At 43.4% G+C, this 15,871-nt stretch overlaps 1 protein-coding gene across 4 annotated transcripts in view; it reads left to right on the top strand.

Moving 5' to 3' along the window:
- The window catches only part of tbc1d13 (TBC1 domain family member 13), a 34,980-nt gene that overhangs the window by 3,951 nt on the left and 15,158 nt on the right, over nucleotides 1–15,871 (top strand). For all 4 annotated transcript variants that reach the window (XR_004416647.1, XM_033048969.1, XM_033048967.1 and 1 more), the window contains exons 4-9: nucleotides 5,302–5,363; nucleotides 7,234–7,333; nucleotides 11,952–12,034; nucleotides 12,222–12,381; nucleotides 12,886–13,087; nucleotides 14,675–14,838. Coding sequence is in view for 3 of the 4 variants with exons in the window: in XM_033048969.1 (XP_032904860.1) it covers nucleotides 5,302–5,363; nucleotides 7,234–7,333; nucleotides 11,952–12,034; nucleotides 12,222–12,381; nucleotides 12,886–13,087; nucleotides 14,675–14,838 (771 nt within the window). In the remaining variant the exon portion in view is untranslated. The remainder of the gene's footprint in view (nucleotides 1–5,301; nucleotides 5,364–7,233; nucleotides 7,334–11,951; nucleotides 12,035–12,221; nucleotides 12,382–12,885; nucleotides 13,088–14,674; nucleotides 14,839–15,871) is intronic.

Below are 15,871 nucleotides of genomic sequence, written 5' to 3'. Positions count from 1 at the left end.
CGTGATTTTTGGCCACCTCGCTCAGAGCCCCCCCCCTCTGCCTTCCTGGACCAGAGGATTTTTCCTATTGATGAAAAATCAGAGTGATATTAATGTTTTTTTTTAATTTGTCATTCTCTCTGCTGCCCCTGCTGGAGGGAGGGGGAGCGGCTATAAAACCAAAAAGTGGTGTGCCTCACTCAGTCTCTGCAAGATGGAGGAAGCCAGAGGGTCACGTCTCTCTGAGCTCTGAATAACACTGAACACATGTCTACTCAACTGTGAGTGCCCTTAATGTGGTTTGAAAATGAAAATATGGTTGGTTTGAAGTAAAAAGGCACTGCGTGCAAATGGTTGTTTGGGGGGTTTGGGTTGAAGTAAAAAGGCACTGCCTGCAAATGGTTGTTTGGGGGGTTTGGGTTGAATTAAAAAGGCGCTGCCTGTAAATGGTTGTTTGGGTTGAAGTGAAAAGGCACTGCCTGCAAATGGTTGTTTGGGGGGTTTGGGTTGAAGTGAAAAGGCACTGTCTGCAAATGGTTGTTTGTCTAAATTTGACAACTTCCTGTTTGCACTATATCGATTTGGATAAAACGCTACCACTTACGGCTGTGAATTTTGGCCATCTTACTCAGTCCCCCTCTGCTCATCAGGTGCAGAGGATTCTTCCCGTCAATGAAAAACAAAAGTGTTAATAGTGTTTAAAAAATGTTGAGAATCTCTCTCCTGTCAATCACGCCATGAAGGCCACACCTTTTGTGGTGGGAGGGGGAGGGATTATAAAACCCGGAAGTGTGGGTGTGGCTCAGTCTCTGCATGATGGGGGAGGGAGAGGTCATGACTCTGTCTGAGCTGTGAATCAACTGAACACACTGAATGTCTACTGAACTGTGAGTGTGGTGTTTTGTGTGGTTTTATGGTGGTTTTCATGGTGGTTTCACCCTGCTTGAAATAGTATGAAAATGCATTTGAATGTGGTGGCGTTGCACCCTGCATGAAATGGTATGAAACTGCATTTGAATATGGTGTCGTTGCTCCCTGCATGAAATGGTATGAAACAGCATTTGAATTCGGTGGCCTTGCACCCTGCTTGAAGAGGTAAGAAACTGCACTTGGATTTGGTGGCCTTGCACCCTGCTTGAAGAGGAAAGAAACTGCACTTGAATTTGGTGGCCTTGCACCCTGCTTGAAATGGTAGGAAAATGGATTTGAATTTGGTGGCCTTGCACTCTGCTTGAAATGGAATTTCAAGGAATAGCCGTGAGTCAACTGCCAGCACACCAGCCGTGAGTGAGCTGCCAGCACATCAGGCTTGAGGGACTGAGCTGCCACCCCAAGAATCCATTTGGCCCACAATGTCCATACTAGCCCTCTGGAAACCAGTAGTCCCTGCAGCCAACAACACCCATACCAACGCTCCAGAAAGCCTCCCCCCCCCCCCCCACTGGCCACCAATATTGCGTCGAGGGACCAGCCCTCCCGTGTGAACATAGGACCCAACGGGTCCCACTTAGTCTAGTATATTACTAAAACTCTCATCTTGTCTGTGTGGATGTCTGTGTGTGTGTGTCCGTCATGCCCTGAATTATGCCAAAACAGTACACGATAGCGCTACAATTGTGGACCGCCTTACTCGCCATTGTCCTGTGGTGTGGTGTATCAAAGTTTTGTTCAGATTGATGTTATATTTTACGTTATTCACATTTTTAACTTTACAAAATCTATCTTTGAGAAAAAATTCTTCCATCTGCACTGGGAGTTAACAGCTATGGTGTCACAATGGGATTGTAGTCCTGCCCGCTACAATGTTGCAAATCCAAGGACACTGAGTCCTGGAAGCAATTGGATTTTTTTCCCTGGGAGCACGTGCAATTGGATTTTTTTTAAAGTTTAAAAAGAGTAAGTGTGAATAAGGGAAAATGAGCCACCCCTGCGCATTTGGGGGGTATGGGTGAGCGGTGGAATATTGCGTTGGGGAAACTGGTTGCGTTGGGGGAACAGGTGAATGGTGGAACAATGCGTTGGGAAATGGGTTGCATTGGGTGACCAGGTCAACCATGTGACAGGGACCCAACGGGTCCCACTTGGTCTAGTATCTATCTATTATATAAAAGTCTGTGCCTGTCGCCTGCGGTCCGTCCGGCTGCCTTTCTGCCTTTTGATTCGTTTCCATCGTGTGATGCCCAACGCTCGCAGATGTCCAATCACAATGCCCAATGCTCGCAGATGTCCAATCGGAATGGATCCATTTACATGGCCGGCTGCCGGCTGCATATCTTCCTTTGATTCACTGCAACTCCGAAACCAGACGCAGAATCGCCGACATCTTTTCCATTTCGGTAAAGATTTCACTTTTCTTTCTAAGTATCCGCTCCTCATTACATTTCGTCGTGTTTAAGTACACGTTTTTAATCAAATCCTTCTCTCCCCCCCCCCCCCCCCCCCACTAGTTCAAAAATAAACTGGCTTCTCACCCATAGAAGCAGCACCAGCCCCTGGTGAACGTTCCATCGTGTGATGTCACAATGCCCAATGCTCACAGATGTCCAATCGGAATGGATCCATTTACATATGCCTTTGCAGGAGCCCCAGACAATGGTGAACGTTCCATCGTGTGATGTCACAATGCCCAATGCTGAAATACATTGTTGCCATAGAGGGAGTACAGAGAAGGTTCACCAGACTGATTCCTGGGATGTCAGGACTTTCATATGAATAAAGACTGGATAGACTCGGCTTGTACTCGCTAGATTTTAGAAGATTGGGGGGGGATCTTATAGAAACTCCTGATTACATCTCGTCGTGTTTATGTACACATTTTTAATCAAATCCTCCCCCCCCCCCCCCACCAAATATTAAAAAAAAAACTGGCATCTGACCCATAGAATTAGCCTCAGACTCGGTTTGTACTCGCTAGATTTTAGAAGATTGAGGGGGATATCTTTTAGAAACTTACAAAATTCTTAAGGGGTTGGACGGGCTAGATGCAGGAAGATTGTTCCAGATGTTGGGGAAGTCCAGAACAAGGGGTCACAGTTTAAGGATAAGGGGTAAATCTTTTACGACCGAGATGAGAAAAACATTTTTCACACAGAGAGTGGTGAATCTCTGGAATTCACTGGCACATAAGGTAGTTGAGGCCTGTTCATTGGCTGTATTTAAGAGGGAGTTAGATGTGGCCCCTGTGGCTAAAGGGATCAGGGGGTATGGAGAGAAGGCAGGTACATGATACTGAGTTGGATGATCATCCATGATCATATTGAATGGTGGTGCAGGCTCGAAGGGCCGAATGGCCTACTCCTGCACTTAATTTCTATGTTTCCCTCTCTACACCCGTCTCCTTCTCCCACCCATCCCTCTCTCCCCCACCCCCCTTCCCTCTCTCCCCCACCCCCCTTCCCTCTCTACCCCACCCCCTTCCCTCTCTACCCCACCCCCTTCCCTCTCTCCCCCCGCCCCCTTCCCCCATACCGCTCTGTCCCTCTTCCACCACTCCCCTACCCCTCCCTCCCCACTCTTCCACTTCTCTCCCTTTACCCCACCCCTCTCCCTCCATCACCCCTCTCTCTTCCCTTCCCCTCTCTCCGCCACCCCTTCCCCTACCCCTCTGTTCCTCTTCCACCACTCCCCCGTCCCTCTTCCACCACTCCCGCTACCCCTCCCTCCCTCCCTCCCCACTCCTCTCCCCCACCCCCCTTCCCTCTCTCCCCCACCCCCCTTCCTTCTCTCCCCACCACCCCCCTTCCTTCTCTCCCCACCACCCCCCTTCCCTCTCTCCCCCACCCCCCTTCCCTCTCTACCCCACCCCCTTCCCTCTCTCCCCGCCCCCTTCCCCCTACCCCTCTGTCCCTCTTCCATCACTCCCCCTACCCCTCTCCTCCTCCCTCCCCACTCTTCCTCTTCTCTCCCCCCTTCCCCCTCCTCTCTCCCCACTCCTTCCCCTCTCTCCCCCCACCCCTCTCCCCCTCCCTCCATCCTCCCCTCCCTCCCTAGCCCCCCCTCCCCCACGTCTCCCGATCCCCCTCTCTCACCTCCTACCCCGCTCTCCTTTCCCTCCCAAATCTGTCCCGTTTCCTCCTCCTCCTCCTCCTCTCCCCTCCCTCCCCTCTTCTCACCCCCCCCCCCCCCCCCCCCACCTGTGTGTTTGGGGGGTGGTTAATGTGAGTGTGATGCCTCAGCCCCCCCCCCCCCGCAAAAGCCGTTAGGGAAACAGACCCAACGGGTCTGCACTTGGTCTAGTATATTACTAAAACTCTCTATTTGTATGCGTGTGAATGCGTGATGATTCAAAACCCTGCCAAAACGGTACACGATAGTGCTACAATTTTTGGCCCACCTTACTCACCATTGTCCTGGGATGGAAAAGGGACAAGTTTCGTTCGGATTGATGTTATAGTTTACAAGTTATTGAGATTTTAAACTTTACAAAAGCCACTTTTTGACACTTTTGCATTTCCCTGCCTGTCAGCCATGTCGCAATGGGATCCCGAATCTCATTTACATAAAAAATTACGGCTTAAAAAAAAAAATCCTTTTTAATCTATTTCTTCCATTTTCATTTAAAGAAAAAACATGATTTTAATTGAGAATTCCATTTTAAAAAGGGGAGGAAGCAGGGGAGGGTTGGTGGAGAGTGGGGAGAGGGAGGATAATGGTGGAGGGGAACAGGGGACTGAAGAGGAAGAGTGAGATGTGTTCACATTGATCTAATATTTTACAAATTTTTGCCTCTTTAATCTTTAAAAACGTCAGCTGTGCAGTTGGGGGCTATGGGTGAGTGGTGGAACATTGCGTTGGGGGAAGGGGACCCAATGGGTCCGCACTTGGTCTAGTATATCCCTAAAACCTTTACAACCAAGGTTTTGATCATACTACTTAATATCTTTTCTATTATGTGGCTTGGGTAATACACCCATAAAGGTCCATAAATCAGTCTGGCATTATATGTTATATAAATGCATGTAGTTAGTTCAGAGTTTATGATTATATAAGAGTTTGCTGATGGGGACTGTTTACACAGGGGAGAGACCAAACTAGGAGCCATAAAGATAACACTGACATCCAGATATCAATTACAAATTTAGGGTAAATGTCGTTAACAAAATAGTGGTAAAATTGCAGGACTCGGTGAATAATATAAGTAAGTTGAATGAATACATGCGAGGGTAAGAAATAAAAAGGAATATTGATGGTTATGTGAGGTAGTGCCACGGATCAAAGGATTACACGATCTATTTCTGTGCTCTAAATGGTGTAAAAAAAATCACTCTTTCCTGGTTTGCCAGCTGTTTCTTAATCCATGATTTTATTTTTGTCTCCTCTCAGATTCTCCTAAATTACCTCCCCCTAGAACAGGCTCAGTGGAGCTCTTCCTTGAAGAAACAAAGGTGAAGAACTGCATACAAAAATTAAAAAAACATCCATCAGGTGCTAGAAAACTAAAATAAATACAAAGGGAAAGAGAAACCAAGCTAACATTTTGGATTGAAGATCTAGACTAACCTTCTGTACATTTTCAGAATTTTTTTCATGTTAGTGCAGAGCTGCATTTTTCTCAGTGCTTAGCAGAGACCTACCTCTTTTCTTGGAATTGTAAAAGAAATCCTGTAATTTGGTGAGGATATTGGTGAAGGGAAGGCTTGATGCATGTAAAAAAACAGGGATGTAGTCTTCGAGCAATGAGATGTCATTTTGTATTTTAGGGGAAGAGGGAGAGAGAAAGGTTTAAAACCTATTGCCTCTGACATCAATTCCCACAATGTCATTTTTACAGAATCTGAAAAAAAAAAGCCAGAGGAAATAATGTTATGTTTGTACACAGGCCTTTTTCACCACTTATTCCGCTTATTTTCCCTGTTCTTTACACTGCCCCATGGACTCGCGGCATCAGTTTGGAATTTTTTTCAGCAGTGAGAATTGGTCGGCATGATTCTTTTGAACTCATAATGTAGTGGAGTGGGGCCGCTAGGCAGTTGAGGTAGCCGTAGGCAATCTCCTATGCTGACCGGGCATTTTAATTGGCTCATTGGAGTTTTCAGAACCAAGGAAAACTGACCAGTAATGTTAAATGCCCGCTAAACTTTATTAAATGTTGTCTGGCTTCTTAAAAATGTCTCCATTCCTTTTCTTCCCCACCCCTCTCTCCCCCCCTCTCTCCCCCCCCCGCTCCAAAGGACTTACCATGCACTGTTGCAGCCGTCTGTTACCTTCCTGTTCATCGCGGGTGTGAATTTCAGACAGCGCTCCCCCATTTTCCGTGGCCCCTGCCTTTGCGATGTGTGTGTTCGTTCGTGTGTGTGTGTGTATGTGTTCGTTCGTGTGTGTTCGTTTGTGTGTGTGTGTGTGTGTGTGTTTGTTTGTGTGTGTGTGTGTGTGTGTGTTCGTTTGTGTGTGTGTGTTCGTTTGTGTGTGTGTGTTCGTTTGTGTGTGTTCGTCCGTTTGTGTGTGTGTGTGTTCGTTTGTGTGTGTTTGTTTGTGTGTGAGTGTGTTCGTTCGTGTGTGGGTTCGTGTTTGTGCATGTTCGTGTTCGCTGTCGATCCAGCTCGCGGTTTCATCACTGACGCTAGATCCAGCTGGAGGTTTTTCAGGCGAGCGCCCTCTGAGTTTGAAGGTGGAAGTCAGTCGCCGAAAAGTCCCTTTTCTCATCACCAGTCATGCTGCACCCTGGTACTTGTTTGAGCATTCTCGTTATGTCATGTGTTGTCAAACGCACTCAATCGGATCCGGTATCTTTGTTCATAGTGCCCTGAGGACATTGCATGAAGCCTTACTCATTTGTATACAAAGGTGTTTTTTTGTACAAACTTTTTATCAAGCTCGTGTTGCACAACTCAAAAACCCAGAAGCAATGCACATTGCTTTAACTTGAAAGGCTGTCAATGGTATCAGTGGAAGGATCTTGTTTCCTTGTGTGCTGGATAATTCTATGGTCTATTTTAAATAACTTCCATTAGGTACCTGTGGGCTGATTTTTCTAGTTTAGTTATTTTAGATTGACTTAATGCTGTATTTATAATATTTTAAAGAACTGGTATTTTGTTTTTTGTACCTTTGCTGTGAAAACAAAGTGGTCGTAAAATGCTGAAACATTTCAGCTCTTATTCGGTACAGCATTTTAAATGCCTGTCTACAATGGGAGGAAAGATTTAGGCAGGGCAGTCATCAGGATGAATTTTGAAAGCATAAGGTATGCATTTTGTTTGGCCCTGTAAATCGATCTGTGTTTGATCTGACCCCATGTGGTGTATTCATTTGCAGGGAAACTTATGCACAGTTTTTGAAGGAGATGATTATTCAGCCTGGCATTGCCAAGGCAAATCTGGGCATCTTCCGGGAGGATGTCACATTGGAAGACCACGTGAGTCTCAATCTGCTTTCTTTCTTGAAGGGAAAGAACTTGCAATGGTCAATTAATTTTAGATGTTGACTATTATATCATCTTAGGTACACAAAATTGCTGGGGAAACTCAGCGGGTGCAGCAGCATCTATGGAGCGAAGGAAATAGGCGACGTTTTGGGCCGAAACCCTTCCTCAGACTGTATATCATCTTGTTTGGTGGTGACCTCTGGTGCTGTGTAAACAGGTTTCCTCAGGTTTCCTCCAGTCTGAAGAAGGGTTTCGGCCCGAAACGTCGCCTATGAGTCTGAAGAAGGGTTTCGGCCCGAAACGTCGCCTATTTCCTTCGCTCCATAGATGCTGCTGCACCCGCTGAGTTCCTCCAGCAATTTTGTGTACCTTCCTCTGGGAAATCTGGTTTCCTCCCTCATCCCAAAGACATGTGGGTTTGTAGGTTAATTGGCCCTTGTGTCTGGGTAGCATAGAACAAGTGTGCACGGATGATCGATAGTTGGTGTGGACTTGGTGGGCCAAATGGCCTGTTTCCATGCTACACCTTTCAATCAATAAATACAACATTTCAATGCCTGGAGTAGAGTATTAGAAGTGGTATAGTGACTTCGGCATGACTGCAATGATCTTGGTTTATAGAGTCTTCCAGTATTTTTTTTTTTTAAACAGGCCATTTGGCCCACCCATGTTGACCAGTGGACACCCATTTGTATTAATTCCATCTTCCTGCACTTGGCCTGTAGCCTTCAATGCCAGTGTGATTCAAGTGCTTGTGTAGTAATGTTACTCTGTTTCCATTACTCTCTCTGGCATTCCAGGTGCTCACTACTTTGTGGATGTAAAAGATCATTCTCGGATCCCCTGTAAATCTCTTGCCCCTTGCCCTAAGTCTACGTCTTCTAGTTTTATTCACCTTTAAGAGGAAAGGTTTATATACATAGATTTCAAACTATATTTTTAGACCCTTTAGAAGAAGCAATGAATATTAAGGCTGATTCACAAAAACTAATATCATATTTTTATAATAGTATATTAAATAGAGAATTACCCTCAACAGAGGCACTAAGAGAAGATTGGGAACATGAACTAATGATAAAGATCCCGAAAGATAGATGGGAAAAGTATCTGATGAACACACATAATTGTTCCATTAATGCAAGACATAATTTAATTCAATTTAAATTATTACATAGACTATATTATTCAAAAACGAGGTTGAATAAATTCTACCCAAACGTCTCTCCCAGATGCGATAAATGTTTGTTTCAAACTGCTAATATAACACATTCATTTGTAGGAAGTGGCTGCGCTGGTGAACGGCTGCGGCTCGCCTGCAGTCCGTTTGTTTTTACTTTTTTGTGTTGTTTTTTTTGTTTTGTTTAGCTAAGTTTTTGGTTTTAGGTTGTGTTTATGTGTGTGTGGGGGGGGGGGGTTGAAACAGGGCTTGCTGTCTCTCCCTTCGGGGGAATGCGACTTTTTGTCGTATCCCCCTTCTCTGCCTCCGTCTGCGCTGAGGCCTAATGGCGGAGCTGGCGACCTCGAGGCTCTGGAGGCAGAGCCTGTCAGGACTCGCCCTGGGCTCGCTCCCGTGAGGGCGGCCCAGCTCGAGGGTAACGGCGCTCCCGTGAGGGGCTGTGACGCTCCGGTGAGGGCAGCCTGGCGCGAGGCTGAGACGCTCCCGTGAGGGCGGCCCAGCCCGAGGGAAACGGCACTCCCGTTGGGGCGGCCCAGCTCGAGGGTGGAATGGCGCTCACGTGAGGGCGACCCGGCTCGGGGCTGGAACGGTGCTCCGGTGGCTGAGACGGCGTTCTGGCGGCGGCGGCCTGAGTCCAGGGTTTGGCCGTGGGCCAGTGGACGATGTCGTCAACAGCTGCGTCCGCTGGACTGGAGGGCGGCTGTTTCGACCACCCCGGGCCGCGGTGTTTGAACCGGCCCGTTCGCGGAGCTGGGTGAGCCGCGGGACTGACTTACCATCGCCCGGTGGGGTATCGCCTCAGTGCAGAGGGAGAAGATGAGGGAAGAGACAGCAGCCCTAAGATTTTTGCCTCCATCACAGTGAGGAGGTGCTTGGTGGACTCACTGTGGTGGATGTTAACTTGTGTTTACTGTCTGTTCTGTTGTTTATTATTGTATGTATGGCTGCAGGTAACGACATTTCTAATAAAGACAAAAAAAGGATCTAATTCTAGGATGTACAAAGTTGAATAAATTTTGGAGCGATATATTTGATATATTTACAAAGCTCTTAAAGTCAAGAATAGAACCTAATATGGAATGGATTATATTTGGAATAATAGTAGAAGATATCAAATTAAATAAAGATCAAAACTTTTTTTAAATTATGGGTTAATAATTGGAAAGAAATTGATACTTAAATTTTGGAAAAATACAGCTATACCATCTATTAAAATATGGATTAGGAATATGATGGACATAGCACACCTTGAAGAAATGAGACTCCGACTAATAGATAAATATGACCAATTCTTAAGGAGTTGGTCCCCTTTCATCAACTTTTTGGAATCATGTGATGCAGCGGTACCGTAAAGATTACTGATTTCAGGTCAGGTCGTGGCTAGATTTACATCTCCGAACAAAGATTTGAAAATTTATTTTTTAAGGGTCTTTTTCTCCTATTTCTACTTTCTACTTTTTCTTTTCTTATATACACACTTCATGTTTTTCTATTTTCTGCTATCTATTTTCCCTCTTTTTCTTCTCTCTTTTTTTGTTTTTGTTTTTCTTACTTCCTTTTCAAAAACATAAAACTAGAGGTTGTACATAGAATGTATTACGTTATGACATAGTTGGCAACTAGAATTAGGTCCTACTGTATTGCTTTGTACTGTATTAACTTCTAATAAAATAAAAAATAAAAAATAAATTTAAAAAAGAGGAAAGGTTTCCTGAAGCCTACCCTCTCAATTTTATATACCTTAATCATGTCTGCACAAATGTTCCATCCCTGGCAGCTTATTGATCAATGGTTTCTGCATATTCTTCAGCTTTATCACATCTTTTCAATAGTGTAGTGACTAGAACTATATGCAGTAGTTTGAGGGTACACAAAAATGCTGGAGAAACTCAGCGGTATGTGCAGCGCTACATGCAGTAGTTTGAGGTCTGACCACCATATAAAATTGGAGCATAAACTCATCCTGATCTTGGATGCTTCCTGTAGAATTTGCAAGTTCTCCCTGAGACCATGTGAATTTATTCCAGGTGCTACAGCATCCTTTCACACCCTAAAGATGTGCCGGTAGTTAATTGCTAACTGTAAATTGCCCTTGGTATAGGTGTGTGGGCATGAGAGGGAGAAATAAATGTGAGAATAAATGTTGACACAGTGGCGCAGCTAATGGAACTGCTGCCTCTCGGCACCAGAGACCCAGGTTCGGTCAGAGACCCCGGTGATGTCTGTTGTGGGGTTTGTGCATTCTCCCTGCCACCACTTAGGTTTCCTCCCACATCCCAATGATGTGTGGGTGTTTAGACTAATTGGCCTCTGGAGTGTAAGGAGGGTAACCAAAAGTGGGAGAACGTAGAACGAGTGTCAAGGGATGACCAATGGTTGGCGTGGACTCAATAGGTCCTGTTTTCTTGCTGTGCCTTTCAAATGATCATTCGAAGAGGCCTGATGGTAATGCTGTGAGAGCTGGCAAAGATTCAGTGGGTCGAATGGCCTCCCATATTGTGAGAAAACACTACATGAGAAATTCAGCTGGTGGTTTCTGCTGATGTTGGTCGGATAACTATTTGTGTTAAAATTATGTTTTACTTCCTTAAGTATTTCTTACACATTTCAGTGAAAGACAGAAATAGACAAACATGAGAAAGGAAACAAAACAATGAAGATGACCAAATCTTTACTATGAACCTCCATTATATATTTAACATTCATTGTCTGCTGGTCTGCCAATGTCTTATTACTTAGAAATCTTATATTTGCGTTCAAATGGTTCTCGGACTTCCCTCCTGCTCTGTAACATCAAACATTTTCAATCCTTGGCTCGCACCCCCCTTTTTTTTTTTTGCTCCACCTTGTGCCTAATGTTTTAGAATTTCTTCTCTAAATTGCTCTCTGCCCTTGTTAGATTTACTTTTAAACCAGTCTGTGGCCAAGTTGTTGATCATCTGTTCTACTACATTCCAATGTAGTTTAGAGTTAAATTTTGTTCAGTAAACTTTTGAATGAAGGGTCTTGGTGTGTTTTATAATGACAAAGGTTGCTGTGTAACTACAAGTTGTCCTTGCCGACAAATATCATTTTGCTTCTAAGGAATATGGTTCCATTTCCAGTAAGGTTTCCTTTTACATATTGCAACAGAAATTATTCTTATCCTAAATGTGTAAGAAAGAACTGCAGATGCTGGTTTAAATCGAAGGTAGACACAAAATGCTGGAGTAACTCAGCGGGTCAGGCAGCATCTCTGGAGGGAAGGAATGAGTGATGTTTTGGGTCGAGACCCTTCTTCAGACTGATTCAGACTTCAGTCTGAAGAAGGGTCTCGACCCGAAATGTCACTCATTCCTTCTCTCCAGAGGTATTGCCTGTCTTGCTGAATTACTCCAGCATTTTGTGTCTACCTTTGTTCTTATCCCATTTCTTTATTTCTTTTCTGAACAGCCCTTGAATCCTAACCCTGATAGTCGATGGAACACTTACTTCAAAGACAATGAGGTTCTCCTGCAGATTGACAAAGATGTCCGGTAAGAAATGAAAGACTCTATACTGAAAAGGCATATTTGGTTTCATTGGGATAATCAGGAGATGAAAGCATTTATAGTGATAAGCTGGGGGTGATTAGAAAATGACTTTTTGTATTTTAAACTGAAGTGACACATTTCTGCTTTTTAAACTCTTTCTAATGCACTCCGCCTAATTTCTCTCTTCCAGGCGACTGTATCCAGACATGGCATTTTTCCAGCGGCCCACTGACTATCCATGCCTTCTGATTATGGATCCCCAAAATGAGTTTGAAACACTTCGCAGGCGGGTCGAGCAAACCACTTTGAAATCCCAGACAGTTGCACATAATCGGAGCGGCGTTACAAATGTAAGTTCTGCACAGCGGCATCTTTCTTAGACCTTTAATAACCGATTCAGTCTGGCAAGGACTTGCATTTGTATCATCTAATTCTTGCTCGGGTTAATCTTGTTGGCATTTTCCCCTCAGTGGTCAATCAAAAAGATTCGTAATCTTTGTTGATAACTTGTCTCATTAACTAAAGTTTTGTCTTTCTGCATTAAATTGTACCATTGTGTTTTAAGGGCATTGTCTTTAACTACCAGTCAATGAATTTAAATTAATCTATCCTGTACATTGCGATGATAAAATGCTCACAGATATGATGGTGATATTTTAGAGGCTTTAGATAAGCATATTCAGAGGATGGAGGGATATGGATCACATGCAGACAGAAGAGATTAGTTTGACATGGCATCATGTTCGGCAAGGACATCACGGGCCGGAGGGCACTATTCCTGTGCTGTTTTATGTTCAATGTTAACCAGCTTTGCTTTCCAGTTGCATCCTTCACTTTTCTCCCTCTTTCATTAGGTTTGCTCCCCTCGCAAAACAACCTCGGCCAGTGAATATGAAGTGCTCCCCAATGGCTGTGAAGCTCACTGGGAGGTGGTCGAGAGGATCCTCTTCATTTATGCCAAGCTGAACCCAGGAATCGCTTATGTGCAGGGCATGAATGAGATTGTGGGTCCAGTTTACTATACCTTTGCTACAGATCCTAACACTGAGTGGAAAGGTGAGGCTCTAAAAGTTCTGTTGTTGAAATACTAGAAACAAGATTAATGAATTATATATAATATTATATTATAATATCAACAATACAAGATTAATGAATGAGGTATAATTCTGACCTCATGCGCTCCCTCAAATCCCATTCCTTAAGTGGTATTCAACCATTTTCTATCACCTTTGTTGGATGGGGCAACAATTGGAAGGGGTCATTCTTGACTATATCGAATTTATGTCACAGAAGGATGTCCTTTAAACCAACTCGCATATTGCAATCTTTGTAGGGGATACAAATACAAATACCAGTATTCATACAACTCCTTGAGCCTGATTCACTTATGTCAGATCCACTTTTTCTATTCTTTCTCAATAACACTCGATTCCATCAGTATCTAAGTCTCTATTATCCCAGCCTTGAATATATTGTGACTAAGCATTTCACAGCCCATTGGTAGTAGAGAATTCCAAAAATTCCCAACGCACTGTGTGGAAATTCTTTCTCAGTTCTGGACTATCATCTGCTTTTCCTCATTCTCTATTAAAAAATACTCTTAGTACTCACTCTGTTAGAGTTGCCAAACATTTTGTGTATTTCTGAGATCCCTTTTCATTTATGTGTAAACATGGAAGATAAGCCGCTCCTACTTTCTCCTGATAAGAAAGCCCTCTCATCCCAGAAATAAAAGGGGTTATTCTGTATAACTTTCTTTCAGTATGTCCTACCATTAATTTATCCATTAAATGTTTATCCATCTTTCCCTGAAAGGACATCTGAAATATTTTCATCAGCAATCCCAAATAGTAATGCAATCCATATTATTATTATTATTATTATAACTGTAAGACAGTTTAGAATTATGGCTATTGATTAAAAAAAAATCATTCCAAAGTTTGACAATGTGTATTTGTAATCTACTTATCCAAATAATGCTTTGTAACTGAACCAGACCTTGTCCTTCCTGATCATACGTACTTCCAATCTGGGGTCATTGGACATTTATCAGTTCAAGAGGCGTTAGTGGTTTTTTCATTTATCCTGGGGACAGGAGGCCTGGTGACAATTGGAGTACCCATAACTTCGTAACTCAACACTGACTTTCAGTCAAAGGTAGTCATTCTTAGTCTGTGTGGCTGCAGGTGCCATCAAATGATGAAGGGTTTTCAATCTCCTTGCTGTTTTGAAGAATACATACAATTCATGAAACACTTCAGCTTTAGGATTTTTATTCTCTATTCCCAAGTTGCTTGCCCCCCACACTGCCCCTCTACCACCACCCAGAGATTCCAGTCTTATGTAATATCTTCCAGCTCTACAACAACCATAAGCTATGACATTATCATCCCAAATTTCTCTGCCGTTCTATCTCCCTTAAAATACTCCTGAAAACAGACTAAATATTTGGCCATTTGCCTTCCTATTTAATAGATGTTAGATTCTGACTGTTAAAACTCACCGGTACATTTTGCAATGTTAAGGCCATAACATAAATCACAAATTATTTCTATGTGAGTATTTCTCTTTCCAGATAGAAATTTGGGGGAAAAAGGAATTCTGTATATTTTACACTTTTTCTTGTTTCCCTGAATTATACAGAACACGCAGAAGCAGACACATTTTTTTGCTTCACAAACCTGATGTCAGAAATCAGGGACAATTTCATCAAGAGCCTAGATGACTCGCAGTGTGGGATCACATACAAAATGGAGAACGTTTACTCTACACTGAAGGAGAAAGACATGGATCTGTATCTTAAATTGGTATGAAGTGATGTTTTAGATTTTAGTTATAGAGATACAGCACGGTAATGTCCCGTCGGCCCACAGAGTTCGCTCTGACCAGCGATCCCCGCGCATTTATACTATGCTACACACATTAGGGACAATTTACAATTATACCAAGCCAATTAAACACAAATCTGTACGTCATTGGAGTGTGGGAGGATACCAGAGATCTCGGTGAAAACCTGCGCAGGTCACGGGTGGAGAATGTACTAACTCCATACAAAGAGCACCTGTAGTCAGGATCTGATCAGGGTTTCTGGTGCTGCAAGGCAGCAACTCTACCACTGTGCCACCCACTAATTGTACTAAGTAATTGTATTAACTAATTGTATGAAAGGTGTGTTGAGATGAATAAGATTGAACAATGAAGAGTGTTTCAAATCCATTCAACCTTTTGCTCACTGACAATAGCAATTGAACTGACAAGGCCTTGATTTTAATCTTTGTGATCAAACTCTTTGATAGTCTTGTTCCTCTTCCAACCCACCAATTCTACGTTCTCACTTCCAGAGATTTCTACACTCTTCTGGGCACATTTCTCATTTATTTCACTCAACCATTGGCAGACTTGCATTCAGCCATCTAAGCCAAAGCCCTGGAATTCTCTCCTTAAATCAATTGCCCACTCCTTAAAACACCTTAGTTTACCAAGCTCATAGTTAGTACTAGATAGTTGTAATCGGACGTAAAACTTGTATTTGATAACTGTCCTTGGTATACTTTCCCAGGTATTTCTTAAACTCAATTCATGCATCGAATGTGGGTTCCATCAATGACCCAGTTATTGTGTTGGATTCTACAAGCCTGAACCCATCTTTAGGTTTATGCACCAATTCAGTACAGGGGAAATGACAAACTGTTAGGATGACATATCTTTCAATATATTGTGTTAATATTGATTATGCTGAAGGAATATTGTAATGATTGGCAGGTGAGATAATTGGCACAAATGTAATTAAAGGGAAGCTTGACAAATACACAAAGTGGCAGAAGATCTAACCGATGACAT

The sequence above is a fragment of the Amblyraja radiata genome, chromosome 32 (assembly GCF_010909765.2).
Source record: "Amblyraja radiata isolate CabotCenter1 chromosome 32, sAmbRad1.1.pri, whole genome shotgun sequence".
Classification (NCBI taxonomy): Eukaryota; Metazoa; Chordata; class Chondrichthyes; order Rajiformes; family Rajidae; genus Amblyraja; species Amblyraja radiata.
This window is presented reverse-complemented; position numbering and strand designations above follow the sequence as displayed.